Genomic DNA, 16,286 nt, shown 5'->3' with positions numbered 1-16,286 from the left:
TATATAAAACCCTTCATAGCAAAATTATTTGTGTCCAACCTGGAAATAACTAAATCCTTATTGCTTTTTACAGTAGAAAAGACAAATTGCTGCATATTCATGCAATGAAACATTATACGACAATAGAAATGAATGAAGTACAAATACTTGCAACGATATGCATGAAACTTTCACAAACATGATGTTGAACAAAAGAAAAAAAGAGAAGTAGAATAAGGAAGAAAGGTTAACAGATAAGGGAGTGAATGAAGAAGTGACTGAAAGGGGTAATGAATAGGCATACTTCAGAGGTGCTGATAATGTTCTAATTCTTCATCCAGGTAATGATTACATGGGTGTATTCACTTTATAAACACATCTTGAGGTGTATACTTACGTATGTGTTATACATATACACTAACTATGTGTTATAATTTAAAAAGTACTTATAGGAGTCCAAAAAAGATAATAGATTAAATTACAAAGTCAATGCATCCTGAAGCTTAGTTTTAATACATATAATAATATGATTAACGTATCTTTTGTCATTAATTAAAATTTTCTGTTAACTGCATATTCACTGCTGAAACAGGCACATTTGTCTGCTACTACTTTTCCTTTTGTTTACCATGGTCCTGCACATAAGCATACTTTCTATACCTCAAACTAAATTTGTTCTTACCTCAGAACATTTGCATTTGCTATTCCCTCTGTCAGAAAGACTCTTCCTCTGCAGTGCTGGTCACCTATTATCATTCAAACCTACTAAAAATCATCAGATATTACCTCCTGAGGGAAGCCTTTCTGGTCATATTATCTAACATTACCATACACTCACATGTCTTATAACTCTCTATCACATTGTCTTGCTTTATTTTCTTCACAATACTTGCAAAAGCCTCAAATAACATTGTTTACTTTTATTGTCTGTTTGCCTATCATAGAATGGAAATTTGCTGAGAGGGGAGACCTTGTTTTCCCAGTGTCTGGAAAAGTATTGGCACACATAAAATACTCAGTAAATATTTTTTAAATAAATGAATTAATGTACAAAATATTTTACCAAATAAATTAGTTCAAGTATTTTTTTCTCTGAAATAAGGTGACTTAAAGCTATTAATCTGATAATTCTTATCAGATATTATCAGATAAATGTCATAAACATTTTAACTAATTATACAATATTTTGTGTAGCAATAGGCCTAGCTATTTTGGGCTATAAACTTCATTCTGGATAACAACATGAAAAGTGTAACTTTACCACAAAATTCAGTTAAGATGGTATACTTCTTGTGAAGGATTTAGTATACTCTTTGACTTGCAAATTTGTCTTGGAGTTAACTTAAGAAAAAAAGTTTTTTATACTTGTGGGCCTGGATGTGAGTACGTACATCCCAGGTAGGTTGATAATAAGAAGAAATGGAAACAATCTAAATTTCTGAAAATATGGATTATTTACATGAATTATGAAATATGTGTAATATGAACGAAGTAGCCATTAAAATACTAAACATTAAGGATGAGAAGAAAATCTAACATAAGAACGGGTTACAAATTAAATTCTGAATAAAACTTTTGCTTTAAATAATATGCATAGAAAAGACTCGATAGTTGTATATAAGGATATTAATGGTGTTTATTTCTGAATGGGTGTGATTAATAATGGTTTTAATATTTGCCCTTTGCTGTAAATTCTAGCTTTTCCACAGCATGCATCAATTACTTCTATAAGGGGGCAGACAGGGTGGTTCATGCTTATAATCCCAGCACTCTGGGAGGCCAAGGCAGGAGGACTGCTTGAGAACAGGAGTTTGAGACTACCTTGAGGAACGTATCAAGACTCTATCTCTACAAACAATTAAAAAATAAGTTAGCCAAGCATGGTGGCAGGAGTCTGTAATCCTAGCTACTTGGGAGCCTGAGGCAGGAGGATCCCTTGGGCCGAGGACATTGCAATGAACTACAATGGCACCACTGGACTCTAGCCTGGGTGATAAGATTAAGACTGTCTCAAAGAAAAATAAATAAATAAAAAATAAAGACTAACCTCTGTAAAACCAGGAAAACATTTTTTTCTCTCTCTCTTTTCCCACTATTTAACTACTAATTCAAATATTACCAGCTCATTAAAATAAAATTCATGTATACATCTCTGAAGAGACATTATAGGTTCCTATTTGTTGAAATACTTTACAGTGGAACTGTTTTGTAAAAAAACTGTATAAACAGAAAAATGATAAAGACAACTATGTAAAGTGTTTAATATATAGTCTATATTAACTTTTAATTCAAGTAAATATGTTTATGATAGAAAAACAAATCTACATGACAACTAATACTTAATATAAAATTATTTTTATATAAGCCATTGATGCTAAATGCCTAACTATAACTCTTTAATTTTATTTCTTCTTAGGTAAAGAAAAAGTTCCATTATAAAAGAAAAATGCCCTAGTGGGAATATAAGTTAGAAACCAAGCCTGTAAGGATTTTCTAACTATTTAAACATCTAAAATCTACAAAAAATTCAATAAATCATACTGATCTACATCAAAGTTTCCAGAAAGTCTTTTTTTTTTTCCCCCTTAAAGACAGGGTCTCACTCTGTTACTCATGGTGGAGTGCAGTGGTACAATCATAGCTCACTACAGTCTCTAACTACAGAGCTCAAGCGATCCTCCTGCCTCAGCCTCCCAAGTAGCTGGAACTACAATCATGCACCACGATGCCCAACTAATTATTTTTTTTCTTTGTAGAGACAGGGTCTCATTATGTTGTCCAGCCTAGCCTTGAATTCTTGGGCTCAACCAATCCTCCTAACTTGTCCTCCAAAATTGTCAAATAAGTCTTGATGCATTAAAGACAATTTATAATACTTAAAATAGACTGCTAAAGAATAAAGTTTTTGATTAGTTGAAGCTTATCATTAGCAGTTTTCGTTAGTTAAACCTAAAGACTAGCAATAAAGAAAAGGTAAAATGCCACTAGAAAAATCTACTTAACAGTTACTATTTACTAAAATGACTCTCTTTTAACACAAATTTGCAAGGTAGCTCAATAACAAATTTTAGGGACACATAACAACTGTATGTACTTATGGGGTAACTGTGATATTTTAATACATGCATACAATGTGTAATAATCAAATAATGGTATTTGGGATATGCATCACCTCATATATTTAGTGTTGGGAGCATTTCAAATCTTCTTACTATTTTGAAATATAAACTATTGACAACTATAGTCATGCTACTATCCTATAAAACACTAGAATTTATTATTTATTCTTTCTATCTAACTAGGTATTTGTACCCATTAACCAACCTCTCTTTGTACACCACCCTCTCACCCTTCCTAGCCTCTGGTAACCACAAATCTACTCTACCTCCAAAATATCAACAAGTTTGGCTCCCACATACGAGTGAGAACATGAAATATTTCTCATTCTGTGCCTAGGTTATTTCATTGAACATAATGACCTCCAGTTCCATCCACGTTGCTACAAATAGCACATTTTCATTCCTTTTAGGGCTGAATAGTATTTCATTTTATATATACATATATATATAACTTTATTCATTCACCTGTTACTGGATACTTTGGTCAATTTCATATCTTGGCTATTGTGAATAATGCTGCAATGCACATTGAGGGCACAGGTATTCCTTTGATATACTATTTCCTCTCCTTTGGATAAATACCCAATAGTGGGATACTGTTTTCCATAATGGCTATATTACTTACTTTCCCATCAAAAGTGTATGAGTTCCCTTTTATCCACATTATTACCAGCATTTGTTATTTTGCTGCCTTTCTGACAACAGCAATTCTAACTGGGGTGAGATGATATCTCATTGTGGTTCTCATTTACATTTTCCTGATGATTAGTGATGTTGAGCAATTTTTCATATATATTTTGGCCATTTGTATGTCTTTTTTTTAAGAAACGTATCCTGCAACTTTACTGAAGTTTTATTCCTTTCTCTTGCTTGATTCCTTTGGCTAGGACTTCCAATACAATGTTGAATGAGAGTGGTGAAAGTGAGTGTCCTCATCTTATTTCAGTTTTTCAAGGAAAAGCTTTCAGTTTTTCCCCCATTTGGTGTGATGATTATCTCAAAAGATGCAAAAAAAGCATTTGATAAAATTTAACATTTCTTCTTGATAAAAACTTTCAAGAAATTAGGCATAGAAGAAACATACCTCAAAACAATAAAAGCCACGTATGACAAATCTACAACTGAGATGATCATATTTTTGTTCTTCATTCTATTGATGTGATGTATCACATTTATTGATTTGCATCCTTATATCCCTGGGATAAATCCAGCTTAATGATGGTGCACTGTCTTTTTGATATGTTGTTGGATTTGGTTTGCTAGCATTTTGTTGAGGACTTTTGCATCTATGTTTGTCACAGATACTGACCTCCAGTTTTCTTTTTCTGTTGTGTACTTGCCTGGTTTTGGTATCAGAGTAGTATTGGCCTCAAAGAATGAGTTAAGGAGAGTTCTCTCCCCTTCAGATTTTTGGAATAGTTTCAGAAGAACTGGTGTTGGTTCTTCTTTGTAAGTTTGGAAGAATTCAGCCATAAGCCATCCTATCCTGGGCTTTTCTTCATTGAGAAACTTTTTATTACTGATTGAATCTTGTTACTCTTTATTGGTCTGGTGAGGCTATTTCTTCCTGGTTCAATCTTGATGGGTTGTATGTGTCCAAGTATTTATCCATTTTTTCTAGGTTTTCCAATTCATTAGCATAATATTTCAACATAGTCTCTAATGATCCTTTATATTTCTGTAGTATCAGCTGTAATGTCTCCTTTTATGTTTCTGACTTTATTTGAGTCTTCTCTCTTTTTTCTTGGCTATTCTAGCTAGTGGTTTCTCAATTTTATCTTATCAAAAAACAACTTTTTGTTTTGTTGATCCTTTGTCTTTTTCATCTCCATTTCAATTAGTTCTGGTCTGCTCTTTAGAACTTCTTTCCTCTACTAATTTTGGGTTTGGTTTGGTTTGCTTTTCTAGTTCCCTAAGGTGTATCATTAGGTTGTTTATTTGAAATCTTTCTACTTTTTTGATGTAGGCATATATTGCTATAAGCTTCCCTCTTAGGACTGCTTCTGCTGTATCCAATGGGTTTTGGCATGTTGTGCTTCCATTTTAAATTTCCTTCTTAACTTCTTCCTTGATCCCCAATAGTCATTCAGGAGCACGTTAATTTTCTTGTATTAACATCTGTACAGTTTCCAAAGTTCCTCCTACTATTGATTTCTACTTTTATTCCATTGCGATATAAGAAGACACTTGATACTATTTCAATTTTTAAACATTTGTTGAGATTGTATTGTGGCATACTATATGGTCTATCCCAGAGACTGTTCCATGTGCTGATGAGAAGAATGTATATTCTGCAGTTGTTGGATAAAATAGTCTATAAATGTCTTTTAGGTCCATTTGGTCTACAGCGCAGATTAAGTCTGATGTTTCTTTACTGATTTTCTATCTAGATGATCTGTCCAATGCTGAAAGTGAGTAAAGTCCCCAACCATAATTGTATTGGGATCTATCTCTTTTTAGCTCTACTAATAATTGCTTTATACATCTGGGGCCTCTAGTGTTGAGTGCATATATGATTGTTACATACATCCTTTTGCCCTATTGATCCCTTTTTTCATTATGTAATTACCTTTTTTGTCTCTTTTTGTTCTGTGACTTAGTCTATTTTGTCTGGAAAATATCAAAATTTTTACAACTGATTTTTAATATTTAAGTGATTAATCAAATACCAGTAAATAAATGAAAATAAAAAATAAAGTAGTTCCCTAAAACACCATGGTATCATTTTATTTTTTATGTATTTTTATTGATTTATCGGTTGATTTTAGAGACAGGTCTTGCTCTGTCACTCAGACTAGAGTGCAGTGGCACAATTATAGCTCACTGCAGCCTCAAATTCCCAGGCTCAAGCAAGCAATCCTCCCACCTCAACCTTCCTAGTAGCTGGAACTACAGGCGCACACAATCACGCCCAGCTAATTCTTTAATATTTTTGTATAATGAAGTAAAAAATATATACATTTTTTTGTAGGGATGGGGTCTAGCTTTGTTGCTCAGGCTTGTCTTGAACTCCTAGCTTCAAGCGATTTTCCCATCTCAGCCTCCTAAAGTGCTGGGATTACAGGTGTGAGACACCACACCCAGCCCAAGAGAGCTACTTTTAAGAAACAAAGTAGATAGATTTAGAAATTTTAGCTTAAGTCACAGCAAGAATGAAGAGTAATCATACTTGAATGTATCTCATGAGTTTTAAAGAAAAGGTGTTTAAACAATAATGTTCTATTAATAGTAATACTATAAAATGTACCCTTAGAGAGTAAATAAAAGAAGCATCCTATATTTCCTTGAAAGCCAGCAAAGTTAGACAAGTGTAAGTGAGAAAACAATTTGTTCAAGTCTTTTTGTAGTTTCTCACTTGAAATTCACAACTACATTTTGTTTCAGAAATATATTCCCAGAAATTTTCCTCTAGATGGACACTTACTAATCTTTTAGACCTATTCTTTTTGAGGATTTGATGGCAGGTCTGGCCCTTCATTCCTTTCTGAATTGCATAGTTTCAGAACACATAAAAATGAAAACTTCCTGAAACCCATTCTCAGAATCCCAGTTGAGAAGAGGGTCATTCGATTGTTTATTGCTATTGTTGTTACTATTCACGGAAATCAATGAAAATTTTATGTCTGTTCGTGGGTATTCTAAAAGATTTTTCACTCAACTCAATCACAACTTTAAAATCATTGTGTATGGCATATGTATTAGGTAAAGATAAAAGTATAGGTAGTATTATGTATATTAAATAAGCAACCACTGATCTATTGTTGGCTTAGCTGCATGTAACTCAATGATTCAACATTTTAATTAAAATGATTCACCTTAACAAAGTCTCTATCAGTCTTCTCTTTCCATTCTTCTCCGAATACAGTGGAAAAGGATCCTAAAGCTAAAATACAAATAAATAAATAGTACATTCAATAAAATGCAATAAATTATTTCAATTAATTATTTAATAATAGGTAGGCTTGGAAAAACAACAAAACTACATCTTAATATATCTTGTGCACTAAAAATTATTTTATAGTAAATGATAGTCACAATAATTTCTTTTGAAATACACTGGTTTTAGATTTAAAGAAAATTTGTGTTCCTACAAATTAATAATACTCTTTTTCATAATAATTATACAGACAATAAAGAAGTGGAGTACTTAAGAGTTACTCCACAGTAACTTTCATTTATACAGAAGAAAAATATTAAAATAGCAAACTGAGGTTATTGCTATTAAATTTCCAGGTTATCATTTAAGATCTTCACATTAATTTCAGAAATACTTGCATAATTCACACTTCAAAAAACAGAGAGAGCAAGGCACTCCATGGAAATAATTCCCACAATTCCCGTAAATCTCCTTTAAGGAAAATTCTCAGGCCTACATCATGCTTGTGTTTCTCGATAAAGTTGCTTTATCAACAACTTTATGACTTTTGAAAAGTCAAACCATCTGTTTTCGTAAGCTTCTTCTTAATAACACTCTGTCTCTCATCCACATGTGGCCCTCACTTCCCCACCAAAAAACTTAAGGCACATAGATAGGTACATCCTGTATTATTTTTTCTCCTTTATGCTGCTAGCTCGAATTGTCAATATGGGATCAGACTATAAAGCAGTATGATTCAAATGTCTAAGCTGTGATACAATGTATTTTTCCCCTTAAAAATTAAGTAAATCCTTTATCAACTATCACACTAGCTCCGTAATGAAAGTTACTGCTTTTAGAAACCAAAAGAAAATTATATAATGACAACTGTTAACAGAAAAACTAGGTGTTATGAACGTTAATCTTTAAAAAAACAAAATCTTAAGCTTCCTTATTGGACATGTTATGACAAGCAAAACAAGCGGGTATGTTTTCTCTCATAAGAGATTTATGGACTCTTGGCAGTCTTATTACCTTTTAAGTATGAACCTAATATTTAGTTAAAATTGAGTAAAATAAAGTTTGTAAAGTACTCTGGCTAGAATAAGAATTTTCATCTTACAAAATATTTAAAAGGGTGAGAAATAGCAACATTTTAAACATAAATTATATTTACTAATGATTTTACTACTGACCTTAGGATCGTGAGGAAATAATATAAAGAACAGATGTAAATGTTTTGAATAAACAAATTAACTACAGTGACCTCAAAAAGCATTTCATAAAATATCAAATTTATATATAAGTAGCAGCTTAACCAGCAAAATGAAGCCTACACACCACTAAAGACAGACAAAGTCTTCTTTGTCCTGAAAAATCCTTATAAAAAACTTCCCTAGGGGCCGGGCATGGTGGCTCACACCTGTAATCCCAGCACTCTGGGAGGCCGAGGCAGGCAGATCACTTGAGGACAGGAGTTTGAGACTGGCCTGGCCAACATGAGGAAACCCTGTCTCTACTAAAAATACAAAAATTAGCCAGGTGTGGTGGTGCTCACCCGTAGTCCTAGCTACTTGGGAGGCTAAGGCACGAGAATCACTTGAACCTTGGGGGCGGAGGTTGCAGTGAGCCAAGATTGCATCACTGCATTCCAGCCTGGGGGACAGAGCAAGATTCCGTCTCTTAAAAAAAAAAAAAAACCCAAAAAAACAAACAAAAAACCCACCAAGCAAATAACATCCCTGGGAAAAGAATACAGGGCAGAAACATAAAATTGAAAAATGAAATTTCTTGTCACATAAGATTTTTATTATACTTCTTCAAACACACAAAATATGTAAATATTCTACTTTCTAAAAGAACTGGCATCTATATTTCTCTCTCAATTAAAATCTCATGCCCTAAAAATCAAATCGAAGCCTCTCAAAGTCCAACCAAATAAAAAATGTCTATAACCTTCAAACTCCAAAGAGAATTATTTTTATCATATGAAACTATTGTTTTAAATATAAGGTCTTCATAAAGTCCCTATGTACTGTGGAACTAAATTTTCTGTGACTTCGAATGATAGAAACTGTACCCAAATGGCACTTACTAAATTAATGCTATTTTGCATTATTATACTACACAATAATTTCGTCTTTTAAACAAACAAAATGGCTGAAGAATGCATGAAGATAAATTCGGTCTAAACAAGGTCTTGTCTTAGAGCACCCAAACTGGTAAGATTACTTCTATCATATACCCAACTTAAATTATTTACATGTAATCCTATTCAATGATTAAATGTTAAGACTTAAAATTATTCTGATTTGAAAATATACATTCTTTTCAAAGGCTTCATTTTAAGGTTTCTAAAAAATGTGAAACAATTTTCAACTCCATTCTACATTAAATGCTGAAAGTTGTATTTTGGAAGATCATAATAGAATAACGGAAATCAAAGAATATAAAAGTGATGTGAAAAGCCATCAAATTTATATCTTCATAGTTATGACAGAAACTGAGAACTAACCATCTTTCTTCCCACATCCCCATCCATGTAACCAAGGATAGTATTGGGCAAGTTAAGAAACTAATTTTTACTTTTATTTAATTTCAGAATCATTTTCAATATAAAATATGTACCAAATTTCAAAGAATCCTACCTAAATAATCCCAAATAAAACACTACTTGACCCAAATCAAATTGCAGAAAAATAAATTCTTTTGCAAACATCTCACTATTTAAAGATAAAAACAAAAAGTCATAAAATGTTATAACAAGTTCTCTCAAAGACTCTGCTACTGTGCTATATATATAATTTCCTAAAAGATAAAATACTTTCAATGTATGTCAATACCTTATACTTGAATAAGATATACTTCTGGCAAAAAATGGGGTTGGAGTTGGGGAGAGTCGGAAAGCAAGAAATAATTTTATACTAATAACTTCAGCTAACACAGATATTTTACAAAAGAAAAACCGAGCAGGGAAAGATTTCAAAATATTATTTCTAAATCTTTATTAAACTGCAAGAGAAAACTGAGTAATTTGATCTGTGTGGTAATCTAGCCTTAATAAAAGATAATTTCAGAAGAGTTGAAGAATTTGATTTATCAAAACCCACAACTAGCAAACCCTACAAGTAAAAATGATATGAAGCCTTTGATAAGCCTTACTTTGATGATTTAGAAGACAAATTTTCAAATGCATTGACCTGAAATATTTTAGTTAAAAATTATAGCCACACATTAGCAGAAATAGACTTCAGAAAACAATTTCTTCCAGATCCTAGTTTTGTCAAAATCTTGTAGCAAGCAATCATCTCAACTCAGGAAACCTATATATTACTCCAACTTAAAAACCAGGACTTTTACTTCAAAAACATTGAGACAAAATTACTATTCAAATATTTAAGGTTAAAACCCCCCAAACATTCATTATCTTAAATAATGCATAATATAAAAACAGAAAATAAAGATCGCTATTATGTTGACAAAAAAAAGTACTTTCTCCTTAAAAACCTTCAAAAAAAAAAAAAAAACTTTTACAGAAGAATTATATAATACATTCAGCTTAAAACTTACTGTCGTCAAACACCCCGGCATTAGCAAGTAGTAAAGTGATGATTTTAGGATCTTTTTCAAGTTGCATGACGTGCTTGCTTTCATTTGATAGGAGAGTGCATACGTTAATAGCAAAGTCCACTTCATTTGGGAGTCCAGATAACAGTGAAAGCACCAATTTATTATAATCATTTGGCGAATTAAAGTCCATAGACAGCCCATAACTTTGACGCAGATAATCTAACAAAGAAAAAAAATACCTTAAGTATATCAAAGATCAGATACCTTTATGGTGAATATCCCTTGAATACAGAACACAGCTTTAAATATACATATATAATATATATAAAATATAATATAAATATATATAAAAAATATAAACTGATTAGAGGTTCAAAACGTTCAACTTTTAAAACTTCTTAGGTTTACTAATTAAAATTACATTCTTGAAAAGGTATTAAAATACCAAAATGTACATACCATTTGGCCATCATTGACAAAATATTTTTGAATCAGTATTTTAATTGACCTAGCTGCACTTTTTTTATTTTCTGAGACATGTCTGGCTCTGTTGCCCAGGATGGAGTGCAATGTCGCTTTCATAGCTCACTGCAGCCTCAATCTCTCAGGCTCAAGTGATCCTCCCACCTCAGCCTCCTGAGTAGCTAGGACTACAGGAAGGCTCCACTATGCCCAACTAATTTTATTTTTAGTAGAAAGAGGTCTCCCTATGTTGCCCAGCTGGTCTCAATCTACTGAGTTTATGCAATTCTCCTGCTGCGGCCTCCCAAAGTGCTGCATTACATGCATGAGCCCTGTGCCCAGACTAATCTGCACTTTTTACTACCGCATTTCAATGGGCTTGTTCCAAATTACTGCAATATCATTAACATAGTAAAACCCATGCTAATTTTAGTTCTACAATTCTAAGTTTTGACAGATGTATAGTTTTAATCATCACAGTCAAGAAATAGAGTATTTCTGTCACTACAAAAAGTTTCTCATGCTCAATTCCATCCCCTACCACTAGGTACTACAAATCAAATTTACTTTCCTATCATTTTATTTCAAAATGCCAAATAAGTGGAATCACACAATATAGTCTTTCGTTGTCTGGTTTCTTTTATTTAGCAAAATGCTCTTGAGATTCATATCCATGTTGAGAAGTGCATCAGTAGTCCATACCTTTCTAAACACAGTTTGTTTATCCATTCCCTAGTTGAGGGACATTTAGATTGTTTCCAATTATTGGTGAGTACTAATAAATCTCCCTATAAACATAGACAGGATTTTGTCGGGACATATTTTTTTCATTTCTCTGGCATAAATACCTAGAAGTGGGATTGCTGAGTCACACATAAGTGTATCCTTAACTTTGTAAGAAACTGTGAAACTGTTTTCCAAAGTGGCTATAACATCTTGCATTTCCATCAGCAATATACAGAGTTCCTATTGTGCTCCATCCTGGCCAGCACTTAATATTGTCAGTTCTAAATACTCTAAATGAGTCCTTTGTTTCATATTTGCTTTGCACATATTTTCTCCCTGTTAGTGGCTTATCTTTTCATTTTCTTAAGTGTCTTTAAACAGAAATTTTAATTTTGATGAAGTCTGAGTTATAAATATTTACTTTTATGGTTCATGCTTTTGTGCCTAAACCAAAGCAACTAAGATTTTCCACAGGAGAATTAATTTAAAACATTTACAAAACTTTGAAGATGGGATAAAACGGGCTACAGAACACTAAGATACTATATAATCATAATTCACATATATAAAAAATGTTGTATTTTTAAAAATAACTGAATCCTAACTGGGGTAGTTTAGACCTTGGCAACTATGTCCTGAGACAAATATCACAAGTACATTTTTTCAAATAAAGCTGTAACAAGTTTAAGGGAAAAGGCAAAAAACTAAAATTTCAACATTCAAGAATATTTCAGGCTGGGCATGGTGGCTCATGCCTATAATCCCAACACTTTGGGAAGATCACATGAGGCCAGGAGTTCAAGACCAGCCTGGGCAATATAATGAGATGCTGTCTCTACCAAAAATTTAACATTTAGCTAGTTGTGGTGGTGTGTGCTGTAATCCTAGCTGTTTGGAAGGCTGAGCTGGGAGGATTGCTTGAGCCCAGGAGGTCAAGGTTCCAGTGAGCTTTGGTTAAGTCACTGCACTACAGCCTGGGCAACCAAGTGAGACCTGTCTCTTAACAACAATAACAAAAGAATATTTCAGAAATATCTGAATATTTTTAGAAGTTAAAAACACACACACACACACAATCTCTTTAAGTAGGATGCAAGCAGAAATCTACTGTCACAACATACCACAGAAGAAAACTATGTAAGTAAAAAATTTCATTTCCAAATGCAGACAGTTGAAGAGACACATCTCTTCAATTCTAACCTATTCCAGGAGTGTCTCCAACATAATGAAGAAATTCCACAACACAGTTATTAATGGCTATGACGCAGATTGTTTACAATATTTAAAGCTGGACAATAAGAATATATTGTTCATTTTTGATAATCCTTATAAATGAAATTTCTCATAAGTAACATAAAATAAATATCTGGAGAAAAAGTAATGAAACTTCTATGAATATAGAAGGAGATTTTTATATTCTACACTGCAAACTGGACTGATGATAAGCCAAGTCTTAGCAATAATTAATTTACATTTTTAGATTCCACATAGCTTTCAGGTAAATCTGAACAGAAAAAAATGTGGAACCCGTATTCCTTATCTGTCACAGCCCTAAAGTTTATGTTTTCAATATGATCTTAGAATTGTGCTATTTCCTACTGTAAAATGACAGATACTCCATTCAATACATCCTTACCAGAAGGACTCTGTCAAAGACATCTTCAATTAGAGTAAGATAAACATAACAGTTATGAAATATCCTTTAATCATATTTAAACATTTAGTAGTAAAGTGATGATTTTAGGATCATTTTCAAGTTGCATGACGTGCTTGCTTTCATTTGATAGGAGACTGCATACATTAATAGCAAAGTCTGATTCATTTGGAAGTTCAGATAACACTGAACGCACCAATTTATTATAATCATTTGGCGAATTAAAAATTCCTTGGTAAAGATTCCTAAGATAATTACGTAGGAGAAAATGCTTATAAAATTTTAAGATCTTCCTTTCATTCCCTCAAGGAGATATGGTTGAGTAGCTATAATTTTATAACTGGAATGAGGTGGGAAGTTTATTATTTTTTTTGAGATAGAGTTTTGCTCTGTCGCCTAGGCTACTGGAGTGCTGTGGATTTCGGCTCACTACAACCTCCGCCTCCTGGGTTCAAGCAATTCTCCTGCCTCAGCCTCCTGAGTAGCTGGGATTACAGGCATGCGACACCACACCTGGCTAATTTTTGTATTTTTAGTAGAAACAGGGTTTTACCATGTTGGCCAGGCTGGTCTCAAACTCCTGACCTCAGGTGATCCACCAGCCTTGGTCTCTCAAAGTGCTGGAATTACAGGTGTGAGCCACCGCGCCCACCCATATTTTCAACATTCTTGATTCAAAGTTTATACAAGTGGGTCACTACTGACAAATTTAATCTGAGGCAGTCACTTCTCTTTGTTTTCAATTTAGAAGAAAGGGAGAGTTGTTCCTGGAGTGCTGTTTATGTACACTGTAGAAATTCTACAATATATTCTGTCCATCTATATTGGCAGTGATTGTTGTAGTCCAAATGTCTTGTTGTAATGCTTAAACAAAATATTTACTCAAATATAGCTAATAAAAAATTTTTATATCTTCCTGCTTGAAACCCAAAATTTAAGTACCAAAAATGCAAACGGACCGGGTACTTGGCTTCACTTTACTAAAATGATTGAGTTGGATTAAATCATAAGAATAATAATAATCCACCTAATAATTCTGCAGAAATGATTGTATCCAATCAATACCAAGGAAAAAAACAGAGAAAGAAGGAAACTGAAGTATTAGGTATGTAATGTCAAAAACAGTATGAAAACCTATGCAAATGAATGATAAAAACCACCATGTACTGAAGCCAATGTTGAAGAATCTTAAAGCTTAAAGCAAAACCCACAATTTTTTTTTGCCATTTAAAGTTATTGGCCAAAAGTAGTCAATATCCTCAAAGGCAAATTCAGGCCCACATTCTATCAGTGTACGATGTTCTATATTCTAGCACTACTGACCACTGAAATTTATTATACTACCATTCAAAATATTTTGAACAGCTTTTCTTAATGTAAACAATAAAAGTATCTCTAGATAAATACATTTATCCAAAGCTACAAGGGGAATAAGGCTGTATGATCAAAGATGTAAATACAAATCTTCTCAAAGTTCTAAATAAATTTCTTTAAATACTCTCAATCTAACATTAGATAATTTCATTTTGGTGGGTTTTTTTTTTTTTTTTAGAACACATGCGTGCACACACACACGGAGCTTATTCTATTTTCCTTAATAACACATTAAAAGAAAAATTAATGACTTATTTGCTTTATATATTGATAATCATGTCAATTTTTAGAATACTGTCATGATGTTGCTATGGCTCTTTCTAGAAAAATATAAAGTATAAATGCTGCTCTGAAATTCTACCCCTTTTCAGTTTGAATTAGATATTCTGTAATCTGATATTCCCCATCAGTTCCCAGTTTCTTCCTCTTCATGAATCTCCAATCCTGACTTCATTACACGTTACATATAAAACATAACTGTTCAGATTCTCTTAAAACAAATCAGACATATAATAGCATATCAGAAAAGGGTTGTTATAACAACAGGTTAAACAATTCTATCACTCCTTTAACCTGTGCAGCTGTATCAGTAAGTTTCATTATAGGCTTCCGAAATACCAAAAATATTTCACGTGATCTTTCTTAAAGTAGATCAATAGAAAATGGGAAAAAACAGATTCAGGAAAAAAATCTATTTTAAACAAGACCAAACATAGAAAAGTGTTTGTTTGGGAACAGTAGTAGCAGACACCAAAGTCTATTTAATTTACAAGGATTAATAGCTCTGCTGTTATTGTAATACAGGGATCATACAGAGTTGTAAGTTGAAAATGATCTTTAAAGGTCATTAGTACAACATCTCATTCGATGTAGGAGTATCTTTTTTAACATCCTTGAATTAGATAATGGTCATTAGCTCTTTTTAGAAACAAGGAGCATATCACCTAACAAGTCACCCCATTTTACCTTATCAGCATAAACTATTAGCAAGCATTTCTAAAGGTGACTTAAAATATTTTCCTTTACTCTTGGTTCTTGCAGTAAAAACTATTCATTAAAAACAAAGCTAGGTTTGGCTGGCACTCCCTGCTTCACCCCTACCCCAATTATACAAAAGCATCAGATGAAGCCTCTTCTAATGGAGATCGCAGATTCTAAAAGATTCTATTTCTTCAGTCATTACTGATTAGGGAAGAAATAGGAAGTCAAATTCAACTTTTAAGAAACTTTGAAAATAGATAATACGAAAAAAAAAGTTGATGATACTGATGATAGTCCACAAATGAGACAGTATAAATCTAAGGATAACCTGTAAGAGTACAGAACTAGCACCAGTAAATAATAATAATAAATATTTAGCATAATTATAATTTTTATAAAGAACATAGCTTGAAAAACAAGTATCTCTTCTTTTTTTTTTTTTTTTTTAGGCCAAATGTTAGTGAGTGGAAAAACAAAGATGTGTACCTCCTCAGACCTCTCTTCCTAGTCATCACAGTCCTGACCTCCAGAGCCACTGAAAACTGAAGCCCCTGTCTACTCCACT

At 32.7% G+C, this 16,286-nt stretch overlaps 1 protein-coding gene across 2 annotated transcripts in view; it reads right to left on the bottom strand.

The window, feature by feature from the left end:
• ARID2 (AT-rich interaction domain 2) overlaps positions 1–16,286 on the bottom strand; it is a 185,891-nt gene that overhangs the window by 77,928 nt on the left and 91,677 nt on the right. For both annotated transcript variants that reach the window (XM_002823129.5, XM_009247645.4), the window contains exons 5-6: positions 10,525–10,743; positions 6,914–6,981 (exon numbers count right to left, since the gene is read on the bottom strand). In XM_002823129.5, the coding sequence (XP_002823175.1) occupies positions 6,914–6,981; positions 10,525–10,743 (287 nt within the window). The remainder of the gene's footprint in view (positions 1–6,913; positions 6,982–10,524; positions 10,744–16,286) is intronic.

The sequence above is a fragment of the Pongo abelii genome, chromosome 10 (genome assembly GCF_028885655.2).
Source record: "Pongo abelii isolate AG06213 chromosome 10, NHGRI_mPonAbe1-v2.0_pri, whole genome shotgun sequence".
Taxonomy (NCBI): domain Eukaryota; kingdom Metazoa; phylum Chordata; class Mammalia; order Primates; family Hominidae; genus Pongo; species Pongo abelii.
The sequence above is the reverse complement of the archived record's forward strand: the minus strand, read 5'-3'. Positions and strand labels throughout refer to the sequence as shown.